The sequence below is a fragment of the Peromyscus californicus genome, unplaced genomic scaffold (assembly GCF_007827085.1).
Source record: "Peromyscus californicus insignis strain IS unplaced genomic scaffold, ASM782708v3 Scaffold_15__1_contigs__length_86483966, whole genome shotgun sequence".
Taxonomy (NCBI): Eukaryota; Metazoa; Chordata; class Mammalia; order Rodentia; family Cricetidae; genus Peromyscus; species Peromyscus californicus.
In genome coordinates, this window is record NW_026294447.1 from 37,594,689 (window position 1) to 37,617,850 (window position 23,162).

Below are 23,162 nucleotides of genomic sequence, written 5' to 3' on the forward strand. Positions count from 1 at the left end.
AGAGAGATTTGCCCTGACCGTGGGCCAGGCAGGAAATCTCCAGCTACAAATGGCGCCCAACGTGTTGGCAAGAGTTTCCACCTAAAACCTGAGTAAAAAGATTCTAAAACGGAGCTAAAAACAGCTCCTAGTTGTTTCTTTTAAGCTAGCGGCAGCCTGCGTGTTTGAGCTACTATGGCTGGTTCCTGGCGTGCATGCTCGACCTGCAGTATGGTGGGAATGAGGCCTCTGCAAGTGGCACATTAAGCTGTGTGGTGGATTTAACCTTTGCTAGTACAAAACAACAACAAAAAAAGAGGTTTCTGGGCTACATGCTGCTTTGATAGAAGCACAGACCCACTATTTCTGAGAGTTGATGGCTCCCAGAGCTGGCGGAAAACGTACCACCACCATGTTGGGAAACTGAAGTGGGCGGAGCCAGCAGCCATAGCGCCAGCGCCATTTCAGGCTTAGAAGGCTGCAGTTTAAAGCAATAGGCTCAAACTAATATAAAAAAATAAGGCACGTAAAGATGGCTGCCACACAGAGAATCTGGATTATGTTCTCTTTGATATTCGTAACTGAAGAAAAACATTTGATTACAAAAGCTATTGAGTTATGCCAAAATGTATATTTTAAAGGTACCTTGACTTCAAAATTTGGATGTAAAGATATGTTGCTTTGGAAAGGAGGCTCTGCTTTTGTTTCCACAGAAAGCCAGAGGCTATGGATTTGTTCCAGATTAAGACACATCAGGTTTGACCAGCCAAGACCCCCTGAAAGGTCTCCGATGACACCATGGCCCAGATGATCCAACATCCAGAATGGTTTCAAGGCAACTGGCTCAGACGATACAGCCTCATGGACTATTCCATAATCCTAAAATTTTCTTTGTGTCCCCATAAGATACAGCGCCCCCCCTCCAGCAGGAAGTAGTAAGAAAAGCTACGCCCAAATTCCCAAATATACCAAGCTGATTTTGGAGATGTGTAAAGGTTAAAACCTTCCTTTTTAAGAAAAGAAAAGGGGAAGTGCTGTGGGATGGTCTGTATGTCAAATGTGTTGCTGATTGGTCAATAAATAAATTACTGATTGGCCAGTGGCCAGGCAGGAAGTACAGGTGGGACTAACAGAGAGGAGAATTGAGAGAACAGGAAGGAGGGGGGGGAGACACTGCCAGCTGCCACGAGCCATGTGGCAAGGTATAGATTAATAGAAATGGATTAATTTAAGCTGTAAGAACAGTTAGCAAGAAGCCTGCCATGGCCATACAGTTTGTAACCAATATAAGTCTCTGTGTTTACTTGTTTGGGTCTGAGCGGCTGTGGGACTGGCGGGTGAGAGAGATTTGTCCTGACTGTGGGCCAGGCAGGAAAACTCTACCTACATGTACCCATGTGTGCCTGATGCCCTTGAAGGTCAGAAAATGGCATTGGACCAGGTATGGCAGTGCATGCCTTTAATCCCAACACCGGCAGATCTGAGTTCGATGCCAGCCTGGTCTATATACAGTTACAAGACAGCCAGGGCTATGCAGAAACCCAGTCTCAAAAAAATAAATAAGTAAATAAATGGAAAAGAAAAAAAGATGGCTTTTGGGTCTGTGGGACTGGAGTTACAGATGCAAAAGACTGTCCATGTGGGTGCTAGCACTCAAACCAGGGCCCTCTAAAGAGTAGCTGAGCCATTATCCATAGCCCCAAGGGACCTGAGTTTTCTTTCAATCCATGTATAAATACACTGATTGGGTCTGTTTTCCTAATAACTGACAAGGGCCTTTATTCTTCCCCAGGGTCTTGTTATGTGGCCCAGGTTGAACTCCTGATCTCATGCAATCCCTTAGCCTCAACCTCCCAAATATCTTAAACACGACAGGCATGCACTGCCATACCTGGCCCAATGCTTTTTTGTTTTTTTTTGTTTGTTTCTGAGACAGAGTCTCACTCAATAGTCCAGTTTGGCCTGAAACTCACAATTTAGCCAAGGATGTCTTTGAACTCATAGCAACCCTCCTGCCTCAACCTACCAAGAGCTGGCATTACAGACATGAGCCACCATGTCTATCTTCCCTGCTTTTTCGAAAAGTGCTCTCTATTTCTTTACTGGCTCCTCAACCAGAGATGGTATTACCACTCCATATCTGACTCTCTCCAAGTCCCACAAGGATAAGAATATTGTAAATGATAAAAAAAGCTAATTCCATGGGCTAGGGGAAGAGCTTGGTCAGCCGCTAGTAGGTTGCCATGCTCCAATGGATGTCCCACACTCAGGCACATACAGGGAGCACTAATTGGAAGTAGTGGAATATTTAAAAAAAGAAAAAGGATATAAAGTTGGGAGGGGGCCCAGGGAGAATGAATAGAAGGGGAGAGGTGGGGGTGGTGGTAGGTACGATCATAACATGTTGTATGAAATTCTCAAAGAATAAATTTAAAAATTTTTTCAACCCTGGGTGTTTATTAGGAATAGGTAATACATGTGCATTGTATAAAGTTATAAAGGTCTATATAGGAATATTCTGAGAAGCGTGGCCTGAAGTGAATCTGATCTTTTATTACCCCTCAATTTACTAAGAGCCTTTGCTGCTGTAAACACACTGGCCTAGCCACATTCAGCTTGGGGACATGTTTGTTTAGGGACAGGCACTGACCTGTGAACTGGACAACTATGTCCAATGTATCCAATCCAGTCTCTGCAGAACATTATTAACACAATACAGGATTGAAGGATGAACATTCCTGCCGCACCATATCATCTATAACACTAGTCAACTTTTAGACACACTGCTTGTGATTTTTGCTTTCTAATCTATGAAACAAGCTTCATTAAGTTGTAGTGTGGTGAAGTTACAAAAGTTAAATGGTGCATGGTGGTGGTAGCCCACACCTTTGATCTCAGCCTTTAATCCCAGCACTCGGGAAAAGGTAAGCAGGTGGATCTCTAGAGGCCAGCCTGGTCTAAAGATTGAGTTCCAGGACAGCCAGGCTACAGAGAAACCTGTCTCAAAAAGGAAAAACACAACTCAATACTTTGCTCTTTGTCATCTGAGACGTTTATCTACATATGAGCATTGTATCTGCATGTTTGTACGTGGATCAGCAGGTGCAGCTGTGAGCCACCAGTGGATGCTGGGAACTGAACTAAGGCCCTCTGCAAGAACAAGTGCTCTTAGCCACTGAGCACCTCTCCAGCCCCAAATGCTTTGCTCTTTTCATGTCTTCCACATTGTCTTCGGCTTTCCTTGTGGAGTATTTTCACAAAGTTTTTGTTACTCTGATTATTTGGTTTCTGCTTTGCTTTGAGACAGTCTCACTCTGTATCCCAAGCTGGACTCAAAGTCACAGCAATCCTCCTGTGTCAAAGTTTAACTCCATGTGCCCAAATTTCCACTTAGGGGGTAAAAACTGTGTGAAAATGACAACATTCCCATGACCAGATCTATTGACCAGAACCAAAGACTCCCCGACAATTACCTTTTGTTCTTCTCTTTCTGTTGCATGGTGGCACTTTTCAATTCTCCAATGCCTCAAGAAATCTCGAAGATATCCAAAGAGGGTGAGGACGCCATACCCCACATATGTGAGCACGGCAACCAGCATGGGTGTTTCTTCAAACACTTCATTAAACGGTCTTTTATACAGTCCTCCATTTTCTGTAACATGATGAATCTAAGAGAGCAATCAGAAACGTTGGTTGAGGTCACAGCAAGAAAAAAAATTTCTACTGGAAAATCTCAGTCCTGAGAGAGTTGTAGAATACTATACATTGGGAAACACTAAGACCACGCTTCCTTTCAAGAGAAATGATTCAAGAATCATTTACAAACAACAAAGGGAGAGGTGGTCAACAGAAAGGACAGAGTCAACAGTGTCTAACACTGGTTTTATCATAATCTGATTTTCTGAAACAGATTCTAAACACACTATTATTTCAGGGAGCATCATTTCCTTTGTTCTAATAAAGAAAATAAAAAGAGACAGCCTAGTCTAAAAAACACTGTCTTAGTGTGGTGATATATTGTGTACCCTAATAAAATTTGCCTGAAACATCAGAGGACAAAACAAGCCGCTAGATTAAACCTAGATGCCAGGCAGTGGTGGCACACACCTTTAATCCTAGCACTCAGGAGGCAAAGATCCGTCTGGGTCTCTGTGAGTTCAAAGCCACCCTGGACCTACATGACATTGACTTAGTCTAGGAGAGAAACAGAGCCAGGCAGTGGTAGCATACACCTTTAATCCCAGTACTTGGGAGTCACACGCCTTTAATCCCAGCACTAGGAAGGAAGTAATATGGCTGGGCAAAGGAAGGTATATAAGGTTGAGGAGATAGGAAATAAAGCCCTTTTGGCTAGAGAGCTTCTTCGGCTGGAAGCTTTTTGGCTGGACCCCTTTCAGCTGAGGACTCAGAGGCATTCAGTCAGAGGATTCGTGGAGTTGGTGAGGTGAGACATGGCAGTGGCTTGTTCCTTTGTTTCTCTAATCTTTCAGCATTTACCCTAATATCTAGATCCAGGTTTTTATTATAAGACCATTTTAGCAATTCGTGTTATATATTAGCTCACCAACAAAGCAATCACATGTCCAAAAGTAAACTCAGTTTTATAATACTAAAGTATGTGTAAATTTTTTGTTGTTGTTGTTTTTCGAGAAGGGTTTCTGTGTAGCCCTGGCTGTCCTGGAACTAGCTCTGCAGACCAGGGTGGCCTTGAACTCACAGAGATCCACCTGTCTCTGCCTCTGAGTGCTGGGATTAAAGGCATGTGTAACCACTGCCTGGTCATACCAGTCATTCTTAAAGCCACTCAACTACAGTACTTCAAATGACTATCGGCATTAGGCTGGAGGAGAGGCCTATAAACTTTCCTCAGCGATAATACACACACAGAGTAAAAGGAGGGCTGGAGAGTGAGCTCAGAGCTTTAGCCACCAAGGCTGATGACTGAGTTCAATTCCTAGGATCCACATGATGAACTGACTCCTACACACGAGCTGTATGAAGCACACATGTGCCCACATGTGCGGAAGGAAAAGGGTAGGAACATGAACCAAAACAAAGGATTATGAAAACGGCTTACAGAAACCAGTACTTGGTAAAATAATTTTTTAAAAAAATTTGAAGGAGTTTTAATGGAGGTACACTGCATGGGTGAATAAGGTTTTCCTGAGAAGACCCCAAAACACATGCACAGACACACACTAAATAAAAATAAAAAAATTTTAAAGAATAAAGCTTGGCAGTGGTGGCACACAACTTTAATCGCAGCACTCAGGAGGCAGAGACAGGCAGAACTCTGTGAGTTCAAGGCCAGCCTGGTCTACAGAGGGAGTTCTAGGACAGCCAGGGCTTCACAGAAAAACTCTGTCTCGAAAAACCAAAAGAAAAACAAACTTACATAACTAGGGGCTGGGAGATGGCTGTCAGTAAAGTCTGTGCCACATAAAGTGTGAAGACGCCAGCACCTAGTTAACAAGCCTGTAATCTCAGTGACAGCAAGGCATGGACTATTGAGAGCAAGCTCTCTATAAACAAAACTGTACTGTGCATCTGAACTTCAGAATCCTCCAGGACTCTTAACAAGCCAGTCATTCTAACTGAGAGTTTTACTGTAGCAAAGTACTAGCATGTACTGGGGAGAATGCTCAGTTTTTACAGTGCTCGAACCGATGGAAAACAGCAGGAGGGGATTGAAGTTGGACCCCCAGCAACTATGTAAAAAAGCCAGCACTTTGGGGCTAGAGAAATGGCTATAAGGTTAAGAGCATTGACTGCTCTTCCAGAGGTCCTGAGTTCAATTCCCAGCACCCACATGGTGGCTCACAACCATCTATAATGAGATCTGGTGCCCTCTTCTGGCCTGCAAGGATACATGGAGGCAGAATGTTGTATACATAATAAATAAATCTTTAAAAAAAAATAAAAATAAAAAAGCCAGCACTTTGAAAGACAAAGAGGCATCCCTGAGGTTTGCTGGACAGTCAGTGTAGCTGAATCTGTAAATTCAGTAAGAGAGGCCCAATCTAAAAAATAATGTGGATAGTGAGGAAGAAACCAACATCAACCCTGGCCTCTACAAGCGTACACATGGAAATTCTAGCATCTCACCCCGCCCCCAGTCTCAACTTGAAGCACACAAGAATATGCTGCTGATAGCACTACTCAAGAGAAGATTCACGAACTTCAATGAACACCAAGGTGCATCTGCATCAACAGGACTATTATTGTTCAAGGAAATGCAAAAGCAAACAGAAAGGAAGACTCCCCCCCTCCCCCCAGTCAACACTACAAACACACCAGTATAAAACACACTGCAGGACAAGAAAAACAAGAGAAAAAAAATCAAACACGAAATTTTGTCCAAAGTCTTCTTGCTAGCAATCAATCATATTCATGATGCAGTTGAAAACACGGAGAGGTGGCTCAGTGGTTAAGAGCACTGGTTGCTCTTTAGAGGACCCCGGGTTTGATTCTCAGCACCCACATGGCAGCTCACAACTGTCTGTAGCTCCAGTTCTAGGGGATTCGATGACCTGTTCTGGCCTCTGCAGGCAGCAGACAAACAAGTGGTGCACAGATATACATGCAGGCAAAACACTCATACACATATAATTAAAAAGAAAAGATACCCTTAATCAAAGCAGTAATGGAAAGATGTACTCAAAAGATAAACCATGTACACACACACACACACACACACACACACACACACACACACACGTACGTGTATGTGCTAAAACTGACTAGAAAGAGACACAAGGAATCAGGGCAGTGAGGCTGTTGAGATCACTAACTCAGTGGTTAAGAGCACTGACCAGCTCTTCCAAAGGAATGAGTCCATCACATTCCCAGCACCCACATAGAGGCCCACAACTGTCTGTTAGGCCCAGTCCTAAGGGATCTGACATCCTCTTCTGGCCTTTGAGAGCACTAGGCACAAACTATGGAACACAGAATATGTAAGCAGACAAAACACCCATATACATTATATACATTAAATAAAATTTTAAAGTGAGAAACAGAGTAGGTAGCAAGAGAGAATGGACAGCATCTTCTAAACCACTTTGATGCTTGTTTAGTGATTGTATGTACAGAGCTTTATTAGGCCAGGCTAGACTCACACTCACTATATACCTGAGAAAGGACTTGAAATCCCTAACCTTCCTGCCTCTACCTAAACTCTGGGATTACAGGTATGCACCACCACCTCACTCGGCCAGTTTGATTCTTGTCTTTTTTCTAGTCAATACTATTACTGACTTTTTACTTGAATTTTGCCACTGACTTTATTCACTATTTAGATGGAAAAAAAAAAAGAAAAACAACAACAACAAAAACCTAAAAGTTGCCTATGCCTAACATAACTCAGGCTGTCTGACTACCCATCAGAATCCCCAACCTTTTGATATTGCAACATAAATGTTGTGATCTACAAAGGTCACACTTAAAAGCCAAACAACATGACACTCAGACAATGTGATACACATCGAAAGACAGGCAGATCTCTGTCAGTTCCAGGGCAGCCAGGGATATATAGTGATATCCTGTCTCATAAACAAACAAACAAACAAATAATTTGGTAACAAAACAACAAAAATAATCAACCTTTTAAGCAGGTTTATAATTTTTTTTGTGTTGGGCCCCATTCATAGCTATCCTGGGGCACAGGCTGAACACACCTGAGTCCTACAGTCTCTAGGGAACCTTCATCTGCTTATTAGTTTTCAATAGACCTCGGATGCTGGAGCAAACAAATCTATGTTGCAATCCCCATTTCTTTCCCCACAACTCTAAATTTACATTCCCATTTGCCTCTATCTTTTGGATTCCATGGCATCTCAAACTCAACAAAAAACGAGTACTGAACTTACCTTCCCACCCCACCCCTCCCTCTCTCCACCAAAACCTGATCCTCCCTACTACCTCTTTTGATCCCTAGTGTTGCCACCCAGTCCACCCTGTCTCCCAAGTTCACAGTCATCTTTAGGTCCACCTCATTTTCTGGCTTCCACCCAGAGTTAGTTCCAGACCTTCTTGTTTGGCACCAGGGAGTGCATTTTGTTTTTGCCTTTTGAGACCGGGTCTCACGCAGCCCAGCCAGGTCTAGAAATCACTACGTAGCCAAAGATTATCTAGAACCCCTGATCCTGTCTCCACATCCCAAGTGCTGGTTACGGTTACAGGTCTGTGCCACCACACCCAATTGGCACCAGAGAATTTTAAGGTGTCGGGGGGGAGAGGGGGGGAGACACTGAAAATGTTGCATATCTTGACAGGTACAGGATGCAAACACACAGAAGTTAAAATTCCATAGCCTGGTACAAGAGACTAGCATACCCTACTCCTTAATTATTTAAATTTTTTTTTAACTCTTCCAACATCCTTTGCGTCATCTGGTCTCCACACCACCTGGGCTCTCCCACTAGACCAATAAACATGCCCAAACAAATATGATCACAACACTCCCTTGCTCAAAAAGCATCACTGTCTTTACAAGGCAAATTCTCAAGTAACCATCATGGCATCCGACTAAGTCTAAGCCTTAGACGGTGTGGGCTGACATTTCTTCCTCCTAGCTCCTGAGTTCTTTGTTCCAGTCACAGGAAACTTGTCAGTCTTTCAAAAAAAAAAAATCTCTTCCAAGATCGAAACCCTTCCTCAAGTAATGGCACTGCTGAAGACAAGATGTAGTAAATTAAGTGCATTACTTAGAAACGAGGAGATAAACCCCAGAGACAGTGCTAAAAGAGAAAACAGAAACCACTGCCTCTGAAGACGAAGAGAAGCAGAAGAGAGAAGGCTGTAGCGTATTTCACAAGTTGAGGGCAGGAAAACAGAGAAAAGGAGTCAAAAACCTCTCTTTCTGAGCCATCTGTGACCAGCGACAGTTATTGTTACCTTTTAATACTTGAAAGTATTCTTTATTAAAAACAAGAACACTGCCGGTATGATGGTGCACACCTTTAATCCCAGAACCTGGGAGGCAGAGTTGAAGGCATGTCTGGCAAACAGGACAGCCAAGGCTACTTCAGAGAGACCCTGTCTCAAACAAACAAACTAAAAAAAGAAAAAAAAAAAAAAAAAACCAGGACATTGTGTTACATAATAACAAATCAGAAAACTGATGCAGTACTAGTGTTTAGTCTACAACATTATTAAAATTTTGCCAACTATCCATCTGATGTCCTTTACAAAAAGGAACTCTGTCTTTGGTCTCAGGAAAAAACAAACAGGATTTAACTACACTGTAAAATAACTTAGAAGGACAGACTCTTGACTCTGAGTAGGTTTTCAAGAATCCCATGAAAGGATGCACAGTTAACCATATAATGACTCAAACAGCAAAATGATTACTGGGGAAATCAAGGCATACATTTCTGATATGAATGCAAGCTCATATAAGTATGACTTCATCAAGCAAATGAATGCATGCCAGCTGCATGCTAGGTCAAAGTGGATGCTCTGTATTATTTTTAAGTCTTTATGTCCAGTTGCTGGGGAGGACTTCAGTTCCTTCCCCAACATTCACATAAAAGTCAGGTAAGGCAGCATTGTACTTTTGATGATCTCAGTGCTAGGGAGGAAGAGACAGGTGGATCCCTGGGGTTCACTGGCCAGCCAGCCTAACCTACTAAGCAAGCTCCAGGCCAGTGAGAGACCCTCTCTCAAAAAATTAAGGTGAGTGTCATACATGGTGACACATACCTTTAATCCAAGCACTCAGAAGGTAAGAGGCAAGTGAATCTCTCTGAGTTTAAGGCCAGTCCAATCTACATGGTAAGTTCTAGGCTAGCCAGGGATGCATGGTAAGACCTTGTCTCAAATAATGATGTTGATGATAAATATTATGTAATAACATAAAATAAAGCAAAAGATGCCTGAGGACTGACATTTGGTATCCTCTCACCTCTACATACACATGCTCGAACATGAACATGAACACACACACACACACACACACACACACACACACACACACACACACACACTGCTATCATGCCTTCTGCAGTAAGGGACACCATACATTTCTGTTGTTCTTTCAAATTAGGACTGCTGAAATGATCTTTTCTTGGAATTACCCTCTCCCCACTGCATATCACATGCACAGAGGAAGAGCCAGGAGATTCATGCAAATCATACAAGGTATATGTCATGCTTTGAACATGTTTCCACAAACAGCCTCTTTGATAGGCAGAGAAACTACGAAAATTAAGCAGGCCCTCTATTTTCTTGTAATTACAGTAAGTTCTGTAATGGCTGACTTTGTGTGTATTTGGTGGTTTCAATGAGAATGAACCCCATAGGTTCATATTATACAAATGCTTAGTCCCCAGCTGATGAACTGCTTGGAAGGACTAGGAGGTGTGGCCTTGTTGGAGAAGGTGTGTCACTGGGAGTGGGCTTTGAGGTTTCAAAAGCCCACACCAGGTTCAGTGTCTGTCTCTGCCTGCTGCCTGTGGATCAGAATGTAAAACTCTCAGCTATGGCTTCAGCAACCATGCCTGTCTGCTTCCCACCATGACAATGGACTAACCCTCTGAAACTGTAAGCAACCCCCACCCTTAAATGCTTTCCTTTAAGAGTTGCCTTGGTTGTGGTCTCTTCACAGCACTAGAACAGTAACGTCAACTGACTGAAAAGTGCTCCCCAAACCAGCTGTCAAACACATACTGTATGACATGACTGTTCTACTGAAAATCCGACTCTTTCTGAACCAATTGATTCTATAACTCATGTAGGAAACCAATCACCAAGAAGAACAAAAGTGCCTGTGAAGATAAAGGGATAGGTGGAATTACATCAGGTAATAGTGATTAAAGATCTATAGTAATGTGGGCATAGGATTTTAATTAAACAATGGGGAAATAGACCAGAAAGGAAAACCCAGTAAAAGAGCACTGTGAATAAAAAATTGGACCAATGATAGAAGTGGTGTTTCAAATTACTGAAGAATGAATTGCTTTTCTATGAATTAAAATGGTTTAGTATGTGCAAATAAATAAAAAGTAGACCCCTGGTCAAGAAATGGTGGCTCACACCTTTTATCTTAGCACTCAGGAGACAGACACAGGAGGATCTCTGTGAGTTTGAATCCAGCCTAGTCTATATAGTAAGTTCTAGGACAGCCAGAACTACATAGAGACCAAATTTATTAAATAAAAAATAGATAGATTCCCTATCTGATAACATCTGTAAAAAAAAAAAATCAATCCTAGATTATTAAATATCTAAATGTAAATCCAAAAAATTAAATTGAAACATGCTAAAAAAAAATAATCTGGGCTGGAGAGATGGCTCAGCGGTTAGGAGCACTGGCTGTTCTTCCAGAGGTCCTGAGTTCAATTCCCAGCAACCACATGGTGGCTCACAACCATCTATAATGAGATCTGGTGCCCTCTTCTGGCCTGCAGGGATATGTGCAGACAGAACACTGTATACATAATAAATAAATAAATCTTTAAAAAAAATAATCTTTATGATCTTGGAGTATACAATAATTTCCCTAAAATCAAAGCATAAGCTACTGAGTAAAGGTTAAAAATCTCTGCACATGCATATGTGTATGTCTGTTTGTGTGTGTATGTGACTAGTGCATGCACATGTATTGGGGCATGTGCATGTATGTGCAGATAGAAGCCAGAGGTTGATGTCAGGCGTCTTCCTCAATTATCCTATACTTTACACAGTATACCTTTTGTCCACTCAGCCCCACTTGAAAAATGTTCATTGCAGTAAGTCACTGGTCTGGTTCAAGGCCTCTGGCACACCATCATCACTGGACCCTCACTGAAACTCCTCTCGGATATCCTACTGTTGCCCTGAATCATGGAGATCCTGCCGCGATCATTCCGCAGGACCAGTCCCTTCTCACACTCTAGCAGGTCATATATGGAGTAGATGTTAGGGTGGGCCAACCTAAGGCCCAGGATGTGGGTCTGGGTGGTAGCGGAGAAGCTAGTCCTGGCCTTTGGGACTGCCCTCCTCAGGTAAGGGGCGGAGCCAGCTCTCCTAGGCCCATGCCATGAGGGAGGGCCACAGCTATCCCATGAGGCTGGGGCCAACTTTCCTGCTAAAATGTCCAGCGAGAGGCAGGGCCAGTTATTCCAGGGTCCAGTAAGGGGCAGGACAGGCTTAGCAAGACCCTCAGATTTCAACACACATAGTTCCTATGACCCCCTGTAGTGACACAGGTCATAGACATCAACACAGACCCCAAGTGCAGCAGGAACAGGAACCCAGACATGGCCCTCTGCAGCAGCTTGGGCCCGAATGTCATCATGGCCCCAGTGGCAGCAAGGTCCTTGAACACCATGGTCTCAGGTGGCTGACCAGACCCCGGGCATCTGCACAGCCCTTGGTGGTGCTATGGATATCAACTCAGACCTTGGTTGCTACAGGAACACGGACCCAGATAGGGCCCTAGACAGCAAAAGGGCCCAGACATGGCCCTATGTGGCAGCACAGGTCACCCAGATTGGCATGGCCCCAGTGGCAGCATGACCCTCAGACACCAACATGGCTACAGGTTGTAGCCTAGACCCTGGGCATATGTGTGGCCTTTGGTGGTACCATGGGCCATAGACATCAACACAGACCCCAGCTATGGTAGGACCACGGTCTTCGGCAGCAGCTTGGGCCCAGATGGATGGAACATACCTTTAATACCAGCACTTGGGAGGCAGAAGCAGCCACCTGTGAGTTCAAGGCTAGCCTGGTCTACAAATCGAGTTCCAGGACAGTCAGAGCTACACAGAGAAAGCCTGTCTAGGGTGTGTGTGTGTGTGTGTGTGTGTGTGTGTAAAAACAGACTTCTGCCCCTTTGAAAAAGCTAAAAAAAAAAAATAAGCATGAAGGACTGCAATGTAGCTAGGTTGTCAAAATGTTTGCTTTGAAATCATAAAGGTCTAGTTCTAATCTCTGGCACGCACAAAACCTATCCTCCTTCCTTCCCTTAACAGGCTGTCTTCTGCAACTATATCTGCACAACAGTCCACAGAGAAGGAGAGTGGAGGAGGCTAAAGGAAGATGCACACCTCACTTTGGTCACTTCCCACTGGTCAGAAATCATCACGTGGGCATCCTCTAACCGCAAGAGACTTGGAACTGGGTTGCCACGTGACACTGAGAACCTGAGATTTGATTACTAATATGAAAATAGGGAGAACGCATAGTGGAGCAGTTAGAAGTCTCTGCCACAACACGGCATGAAGAAAAGCCCTAACTAGATTTCTTTTTCCTTAAACAGTCAATTTTGCTGAAAGCTTGTATTAAATAACCTATTGCTTCCTCTTTGTTTTGTGAGTTAACCTTGCTTAGGGTGGTTTTGAATTTGTTCCCCATAATTTGACAAACAGCAGACGAATACAGAACTTTGATTTGTGGTCTTCTGGAGTTTTGAGGATATCTATCGCCATATACATGAACAATGTGGCAAATTGATAGCTGGAGAGATGGCTCAGAGGTTAAGAGCAGTGGCTGTTCTTCCAGAGGTCCTGAGTTCAATTCCCAGCACCCACATGGTGGCTCACAACCATCTGTAATGAAATCTGGTCTGAAGGTACACATGCAGGTAGAACACTGTATACATAATAAATAAGGACCAAATCCTTACAATAGCAAGTGAGTAAAATCTGATGTCCTCAAATATAATATGTATTCTACTTTGTTCTGCTATTGCTGTAGTACAACACTGACCAAAAGCAAACTGGAGAGAAAAGGGTTTGAGTTACATGTGCCAATCACAGGCCATCACTGAGTGGATGGAGTCAGGGCAGGAACTCATCAAGAAAGGCAGAGACAGAAACCATTAAAAAAAACCTGCTTACTGGCTTGCTTTCAGGCTCACAGTCAACCACCTTTCTTATTCCTCCCAGGACCACCTGCCCGGCAGTGGCATCGCCCAGTGAACTGGGTCCTCCCACACCCATCAACAATCAAGAAAATGCCACACTGACGAGCCTACAGGTTCCCTCCTCCCTCCCACATGACTCTAGTCTGGGTCAAGTTGACAAAAACAAAAACTAACACACATGCACGTACACACCTTAAAGCCCTAAAGAGTCTATAGGATATGCTGACCCAGTATACACCAAACAGCAGTATCGACAACTGTAAGAGCTTTTCATAGAGAAATTGTACTTGTCACGTTTCACTTGAGAGTAATGAAGAAGGCTCGAGCTAAACTAAATGAACAGGCGACTTACTCAAAGGATGGTGGTATGCAATAAGGGAGAAAACTGATGACGACAAATGGTTCTCAAAGGCACAGAGCAGCAAACTCCCAGGCTTCAGGAGCAGAGGTTTCCTAACCTTTTCTCACGGCAGTCAGCCACTTTTCAGACTCTCTCATCAGAAACTCCATTCTCTTTAAGAGAGGGTCGTTGGGTTCCTTTTGCTAAGTGTTAACATTATGACCAAGGAAATATGGTCAAATACAGATGCGGCCATAGGAGTCCACCCCACACATAAAATGTGTTCTCAGACAAGAAAAACGGGCACATGCAGCCACACTCAACTAGCCTGTGTAAAGGGCCGAGCAAAGAGGCTGGCATGACAGGATGGGCACACGTTAGAGATGTGTAAGAGCTGAGACAGAGAGCAGGCTATGGGGCAGAGCTGCCATGCGTTCAGCCTCCTGCCTGAGCCTGTTACCATAACGTGACTGAAACAGAAACTGCTACAATGGAAGTCAGGGCAGTGTAAGACTCAAATGTCCCCACAAGATCATACTGTTGAACACTTGGCCCCAAGCTGGCAGTGCTGTTGTGGAGCCTTTGGGAGGAGAGCCCTAGCGGGCAGCAATCAGTCACTGAGAGCAGCCTTGAAGGTTACAGCAGAGCCTGATCCTAATCTAGAGCTCTCTGCTTCCTGGTCTACCGCCACAAGGTCAGCGCGGTCCTGCCACACTCCTGCCTGCACGGAACTGCTCCCCATGCCTTCAAAGCCATGGCAGACTGGACCCCTAAAACTGCTCTGAGAAAACTAACACAGCATTAACTCGTGTAGACACAATTGCCCAGTGTGCCTCTCAATGGACACCTTCTAGTCCATAGAAAGCTGAAGCCTTCTGTCGTGGGTTTAGAGTAGAATAAATAAAAATCATGTCAAATGATGTTTTCTAGTAAGCCCTGGAAGCTAGTCTCAGTCCATTTCACATGAGATAGATACTGCCAAATATCAGGGATTTTATCTGGTAAAAGGAGATAAGGTCACAACCTTGCAAATGTTTCCTGCTGATTAAAAACATGGTCAGCTTTGGCATAGCTTGTGCGATTTACACAAAGGCTCGCACTATTCTCTCTAGCATGTGTGGTATGCAGTAGGAGAGGCTAGCACACTTCTGTAAAATTCCAAGAAAAGGCCAGCCTCCGTTTTCACCGGCTCTTCTCATACCGCTTCCTCCCAACTATGTTCTTGCACATTCAGAACTCTGTGTGTGTTGCATGTATGTGTGTTATCTGAGAAGCACTATGATTATCTAGTATTCTATCTTTGGTACCTCCTCTTCTAGCTTAATGCCGTCTTTTACACACTTTACCAACTCCATGGCTTCAACTACCATCCACCTCCTCTTTAACCAATTCTCAAGAGATGAAATCAATTATCATCCTTCATTATCCAATTTAACGTCCCCAAAACTATGAATGGATTCTGAACTGTCATCAGGGTACTGGGCATCAAACCTAAGACCCTCTGGAAGGGTAGCCAGTACTCTTAACAGCTGAACCATCTCTCCAGCTCCTAGTAATGAATTCTGAATTCAATGGTATGATAGTCAGACAAACTAAATACAACCAAGACTCTTCCAAACTCAGTGACATAAATGTCTGAACTTTAATCTTATTTGCAAAATGAGGATACTATTTACCTAGAAAGGCTTTTCTCAAATTTTTTTTTACTTTTTTAATTAACCAAGTTTATTCTTTGACAATTTCATACATGTATATATATAGTGCATTCATTCTACTTAATCTCATTTTCCAGCTTCTCTTTCTTCCCACTTGTTTTCCACCTCTTCTCCCTACAGGTCCTTTTCCCATTTATGTCTTTTGTTTTATATTATAACACTCTGAATTTTAACCAGGATAGTAGTGTGGTCACAGGTTTAGCCTCTGCATTTTGTACACAGCTGAAGGCAACAATTGTCCCTTCCCCAGAATCCATCAATAGCCAATAGTTCCGTAAGGAGATGAAGGCCCCCTGAACCCCTCCCTATCCATCCATGATTGGCCTGTGCAGGCATTTGCAGATGCTGTGAGATCATGTTTGTAATGGCAGTGTCACACCATGAAGACAGCAGCAATTCACATTTCTTCTCTTGGTCCTTCAGTGGGTACTCTGTAAATGGTGTCCTTTTCTTTATAAGATGGGATCTTATGCAGTCCAGGCTCAAAATCACTATGAATCTTGAACTTCTCTGTTCTCCTGTCCCCACTCCCGAGTGCTCTACCACCAACACTCAGGTGCTGTGGAATAATCCTTCTGTACACTATGTGAATATGTCGCTATGACTGACTTAATAAACAAGCTAACTGGCCAATAGCTGAACAGAATACAGTTAGGTGAGAAAGTCAAACAGAATAATGGGATTAGGAAGGGCGGTGTCAGAGCAGTTGCCAGCCAACTGGAGAACAGAGTTGGACACACAAAATGGGATAGAGGTAAAAGCCATGAGCCTTGGGGCAACACACAGATGAATAGAAATGAGTTAAGTTATAAGAGCTAGTTAGTAACAAGTCTGAGCTATTGGCCGAGCATTTATAATTGTTATCAAGTCTCCCAGTTAGATGTTTGAGAAGCTGCTGCTGGTTATTTGGGAACAGGTGGTCAGGACAGGAAAATTCCGCCTACACTCAGGTTCTATGCAGTTCTAGAGATGGAACCCAGGGCTTCGTGTATGCTAGGCAAGCACTCTACAACTGCACCACACCCACAGCCCTCTCTATTACTATTATTATTCATAATTTCTCACTGTCTGAAAACATTGCTTATCCTCCTTAATGAAATAGCTTGGTTTTTCTCAAACTACTTCCTCCTAATTGTGTTTTGCAAGCCTATTCTTCAACTGTGTATATCTTTTCCAAGGAGCATTATGATTCTTAAGTTTAATGAACTTGGTGTCATTTATTCTAATTTAAGGACATCTTCTATATACTTTACCAATGCCATAGCTTCAAAGACTACCCATACCTTCAAATAACATCTCCTGAATTCTTACTCTATGCAGGCATATAATATAAACATTAAAATCTCAAACATTTGCTTTAGGGTTTCAAATTAGGGAAAAAAGGCTTATTTAAGGCCAGGCGGTGGTGGTGCATGCCTTTAATCCCAGCACTCGGGAGGTAGAGGCAGGCGGATCTCTGTGAGTTTGAGGCCAGCCTGGTCTACAGAGTGAGTTCCAGGACAATCTCCAAAGCTATACAGAGAAACCCTGTCTCAAAACAAACAAACAAAAAGGCTTATTTGAACTGATTCAAGATCATCACATTTGGGCTAGGGGCATGGCTCATTTGGTAGAGTGCTTGCCTAAAATGCATAAAGCCCCAGGTTAGATACCCAGTATCATGGTGCTACATGTGATTCCAGCATTTGGGAGACAGAAACAGGAGGATCAGAAGTTCAAGGTCATCTTTGACTACATAGCAACTTTAAGCCTGTTCGAAATGTTCACCTTAAAGAAATGATCAATGATTTAAGAGCTAGATATGTTGACACGACTTAGACATTACACAATGTACACATGCATACATTTATCAAAATATTACATAGATACAATTTTGGTGTTTTTCTATCAATTGACTGTAACACAAAACAATTGTTCCAATGCTTTGAGATCTTACGGTGAATATGCACCATTTCTACAACCAAGAGTAACAATCTTTTAAAAAAGAAAAACAGCCTCAACTTCATTAAGGGTCTTGAAAATAGTATTAAAGATAACAAATATAAAATAAAATTTCTGAGATTAAGCAAGTCAAGAGCAAATGGCTATCTTACTATTCACAAATCACAAATTATAGAAGCTTTCTTAGAAACTACTCAGGAGGCAAGTGATTTGTGGCCACAAACCATTTCTTTAATCAAGTAAGGCACAACCACTCTGCATGCAAACACTGCCTCTACCCATCCCTCTCAATTGCCCATTCTACATAAACACTGCTTCTTTCAATAACCGAATCAGGCAATTAGCTCTCTTGCCGAGAGGATGACAAGCTTGGAGTGCACCTGGGCCCACCTAACAAACTGGAAGCCTGTTCTCCCTAACACTCATTGTAAATACTATCTGAGGAACCAAATAGTTTATAATTTCCTAAGAATTCTTCTGTTGGTGTTGTTGTTCTTTGTTTTGTTTTTCAAGACAGGGTTTCTCTGTGTAGCCCTGGCTGTCCTGGAACTGGCTCTGTAGACCAGGCTGGCCTCAAACTCACAAAGTGCTGGGATTAAACGTGTGCATCACCAGAGCCCAGCCTAAAAATTCTTATTAAAGAGGCTTGAGTCCCACAAATGACTGGAATCTCTCAGACCCAGCTAATAAAAACCAAATATTCTTCCCTTTAGGGCAAAATGCCTTTGAAACAAAAAACTTATCTCACAAGTTCTCCTTAGTTACAGCATTATTTCTGCCTAGAGCCTAAGGTGTCTTACCCTGCCAAACCCAGGATGTATGATGGTTATGAGGGCTACTATTCCTACTATCTCATAACCAATCCCCAATCACCGTTTGTCTTGAGTGGGAACAAAAGCTAGAAGTAAATCACCCTTCCTTAGTTATTTGTGGGCCTCTTTCTGACATCACTCTTGTTTCTACCATGCTTGACTTCTACTGAACAGAACGTGTGCCCTACTGCTTCCTTGTGACCGAACTCTACTGATTCCGGTAATTAGAAGTCTTACATCCCTCTACATTTCTCACCAAAACTACTCTCAGATGGAAGAAAGTTAGGTTCAAAGCTGTCCCAATGACAATATCCTTTCCCCTCTTTCATACTGGTTCATATTGTTTTTTTTTTTTTTTTAAAAAAGCAAAATCTGCCAGGTGCCACCTTTAATCCCAGCACTCAGGAGGCAGAGGCAGTCGGATCTCTGTGAATTTGAGGCCAGCCTGGGCTACAGAGCGAGTTCCAGGACAACCAGGGCTACACAGAGAAACCCTGTCTGGAAAAACAAAACAAAATCAAAATCTGAGTCCAAATCTAAACTTTTATAAAGACATGTTTTTTTAAAGGTACTGATAACGTACACAACCATGTCATTTGCTTATTAATCAACTGTTAAATCCACAGAAACTAATCCCTGGTGATTAATATCACTAAACAATGTGATTGTGAAAATTTGCTGCAAACCCTCTGAAAGTCTTTTTTTTTTTTTTTCCCTAAGAATCCTGTCAATCTCTGGGAATTCCCAGCACCTGGGAAGTGGATGCAGGAGGGTAACAAGTTCAAGTCCAGTCTGACCTAAAAAGGTCGCAGACTCAAAACAAACAAAAGAACCCATAAACACAGACATTGGTTTTAAGAAAATCTTGCAGAAATAAAAGGATTGAATTACAAAGACAAAAAGACACCCTGAAGGTTCTTTCCAATTCTAAGGCTGCAGATTGTTCTCGGTCTATAAATCACCCTTTACACCTTCAATAAGGGCTGACACTCCTCCCACTTCTTTAATGGCAGAGGAAATTTAGTGCTTTATTGTTCAACTGCTGCGCTTGTGAAAACTCTTGTCCACTGTCATCATTCATTGAACACTAGTAACCTCTGTTTCGTAATACCTCCTTACCACATTATCTCCTTATCAAACTCTGCCCCATCCAGGAGTTGCTGTTAAGACAAGCATTAATTCTCTTCAAACATATCCGGTTGAGTGTACACAAATATCAGAAAGTGGCTGCCTCCCCTTGAGGGAAGAAAGTCTACAAGTTTCTAATTTCTCTCCAGTTCATTAAAAACGTTATGACATGTGAGGAAACCCTTTTACGTTTCAGCCATGTGATATTAAGTATTTTAAAGAAAGCATGACAGTTGTATACCTAGTATCTTACTGTCTATTTTCAGACAGAATTGGCAATATTTCCCAACAGCCCCCACCCCAGGATGCAAGGAAAGATAGGCAGGGATTAGAGCACATACATTTTTTTTTTAAATTTAACACAACCAACTTCAAAACTACTTTAAGACGTTCTCTTCTTCTCATAAACATAGAGCTCTTCTTATTCCTCATAAATGAAATACCTCAGCTTTAAAATTATTTGTGAAAAATAGTTTTCTAGAAAGGATACTGCAGCCCTTAGAACATTCCATTAGAACATTCTTCCAAATGCCACTGTGCCTTGAGTGAAAATGTTCGATAAAGTAGGTTAAACGAGCCAGGCAGATAGAACAAGCACAGACTTTTTTGGGGGGCTTTGAACACTCCTTCTTCCAGCCTCAGCTTCCTTCCCACATGCTAGTATTACAGGTGTTTGCCACCACACCCTGCTGCAGTCACAGATTTTTATATTTCATTTTAATAACTCGCGATTTCTTCATCTTAACAGTTGCCAACCTCTGAAGAAATACCATGCCTACAAATGCTAAATTGTTGGGATTCCAGGAGGTCAGAATCTGATTTACTATTTAGTCAGAATATCTAGTGACTGAAAGGAACATTCAGACAGAAAGCATCTCTAACACGTGACTGGCTTTGGACTTCCTTCTTCCTCACCTATTATGTTCTAGCTCCAACTGTTCAATTTCCCTGACACACTCTATACTACTACAATGTTGTCTCATAGCCATCTTACACTGCTAGGGAAAACAGCAAATTCTTCCACGGCTCATAACAAATCAACACCCCCCCCCTTTTTTTGGGAGACAATGTCTCCAAAACTGTCCTCAAACTCACTATGTAGAGCAGGCTAGACTGAACTCACAGAGATCCACCTGCTTCTGCTGGGATTACAGGCCAGCCACACCAAGCCCAGACCACAAACTGACTTTTATCACACCCTCTCTCACATAATCATTGTTTGAAAACCAATCTTTTGAATCTTAACACCTTACACATTCAAGGGAGGTCAAGTCTTTTCTATGTACTCCCCATCTCAAGCCTCCATCAGCTCTTCCCCAGAGTCTCAGTAACTCAGCATGATCTGGAAAAAACCCCTCCATAGCACGGTGTTAACAGGCCTATCACAGCTACTGATTCAGCGGTCAGGTTAGTATCTATGTTAATGCCAAAGCAGGGTCATCATCCTATCAAAACTGCAATAATCACACTCGCTCCTGCTAAGGGGTTAAAAACTACTATTCTTCCTGACACAAGATTTACAAATGTTAAAATCATCACAGCACTCTTTTCCAGCAGTGTCAAGTCTTGCATCTTTTGAAGAAGTTCCTCCTTAAAAACATGTTTCAGCAGAGGAGTCAGTAGCAATAAATGAAAGGCTGGTTTAAAAAATACTGTCAGGAAAACCAGGCGGGGTGGGGCACCCGGCATTAATCCCAGCACTTGGGAGGAAGAGGCTGGAGGATCTCTGTGAGTTCGAGGCCAGCCTGGTCTACAAGGCAGGGCAGCTAGGGCTGTTACACAGAGAAACCATGTCTCAAAACAAGCAAATACTGTCAAGGAGTCAGAACTCTGTAAGGTATTTTAGAACTGCATGAATATGTTGATGATTCAACTTCAGTTAATTAGTATAAGGCCTCATGACAATTTACCACTGGATTAAGCAATGCCCTCTACAATAGCTCTATTGCTTGGTGGAAGGGGCCACCTGAATCTAACTAACCTGGATGGTGGGATGGGGTCTCACCAATCGCATAACAGGACAACTCTCAAGACACCCGAGGGGAGTTCCCTGCCAAGTCCACAGTCAAGGTTTTCCTGGTAGAGGAAGTTCAGAAGGTGGGAGGAAGAGGCTGCCCGGGTGTACTTCCACAACCGCACTGCCTATAACTTTCGGGGCTGCAAGACTCTACAGGAAGCATGTACATGAGGGGACCTGAGGAGGAACCCTGGAGAAGGTACTGCCGGGCTCCGAGGGAGTTCCTCTGCTTCCCATCGGGAGCGGCCTGCACTTTTTACAGGATCCACATGGGAAAGACTGAGAGAGGAAACCCAGCTTCCAGAGACCGGGAGAGCCTTTCAGAACAGCAAAGGGAAGGGGTGCTCCGCATAGCCGAGGAGCCGGGCAGACTTAGGGAGTCCCGCGTGCCTGTGGAGCCCGTCGAGACCGGGGAACCGGGCAGAACTCGGGAACACCGCACACCTAAGAAGCCGGGAAGATCTGGTGTGTCCTGCATGGTTAGGAGCCCCTCATCGCTGGGGAGGCGGAGACCCGCAGGGTTGGGGAGCCTCGAGTAACTGGGGAGCCCCACATGGTTGCTGAGTCCCGCGCTGCCCTTGAGTCTCCCTCCCGCTCAGGGGGAGGCCCAGTCCATGCCGGGTCCCGGGGGCCAGCGCACCTGAGCCGCGCCTAGCCGCCAGCCGGCCGCTGAGACCCGCCCGCGCGGCTGCCCGTCCGGCCCGGCCCGGCCCGGCTCGGGCTCGGGCTTCGGCTCGCGGGGTCCCGGCCCACTGCCCCGGCCCCGCCCGGCTTCTTGATCCCGTCGTACCTGGCCGGCAGCCGCGGCGGTGGCGGTGCTGCTCCTCACGTACCCGTTCCTCACCTCCCCGTTCTTCACGCAGCCGTTCGCCCGCAGCGGGCGGCGGCAGCAGCAGCCTCCGGGCTCCGGCCGCATCGTCCCGGCAGCACCCGGCAGCACCCGGCAGCAGGGCAGGCTCTGGAGGCGGCTGCGGCGCCAACTCCCGCTCCGCACCGCACCCACCTCCCCGAAACCGGAAATGGCTGCAGCGCCGCTGCCAATTCCCGGTCCGGCCGTCACGCGAGGGCGGGGCCAGCGGAGAAAACTAGGCTCGCCGAAGCCCGGCGGCCGGAGGGAACACGGGGCGGAGCCTGATGGAGTCTCTGGCCAATCCAAAGGCGAGAGAGGCGGGCCTCATGCTGCTTCTGGCCAATCAAGGGCGAGAGGAAAGCGGGCTTGCCGGCGTCAAGGGGGCTTCTTCGGAGGAACTCGAGAGCTGGCCACTTGATTGGAGCCCTAGCCAGGTCGTAGATGGAGATTTGCTGCCTAGTGGTCCAGACTTGAAGAGGAGGCGGAGCCCGGAAAGAAGTAGCCAATTAGCGTGTGGAGAAAGCAACAGGG

At 44.1% G+C, this 23,162-nt stretch overlaps 1 protein-coding gene across 1 annotated transcript in view; it reads right to left on the reverse strand.

Moving 5' to 3' along the window:
• Sptlc2 (serine palmitoyltransferase long chain base subunit 2) overlaps window positions 1–22,873 on the reverse strand; it is an 86,627-nt gene extending 63,754 nt beyond the window's left edge. The window contains exons 1-2 of the mRNA XM_052738631.1: window positions 22,572–22,873; window positions 3,453–3,647 (exon numbers count right to left, since the gene is read on the reverse strand). Of these exons, the coding sequence (XP_052594591.1) occupies window positions 3,453–3,647; window positions 22,572–22,697 (321 nt within the window). The 5' untranslated portion in view covers window positions 22,698–22,873. The remainder of the gene's footprint in view (window positions 1–3,452; window positions 3,648–22,571) is intronic.
• Window positions 22,874–23,162: the final 289 nt, after the last annotated feature.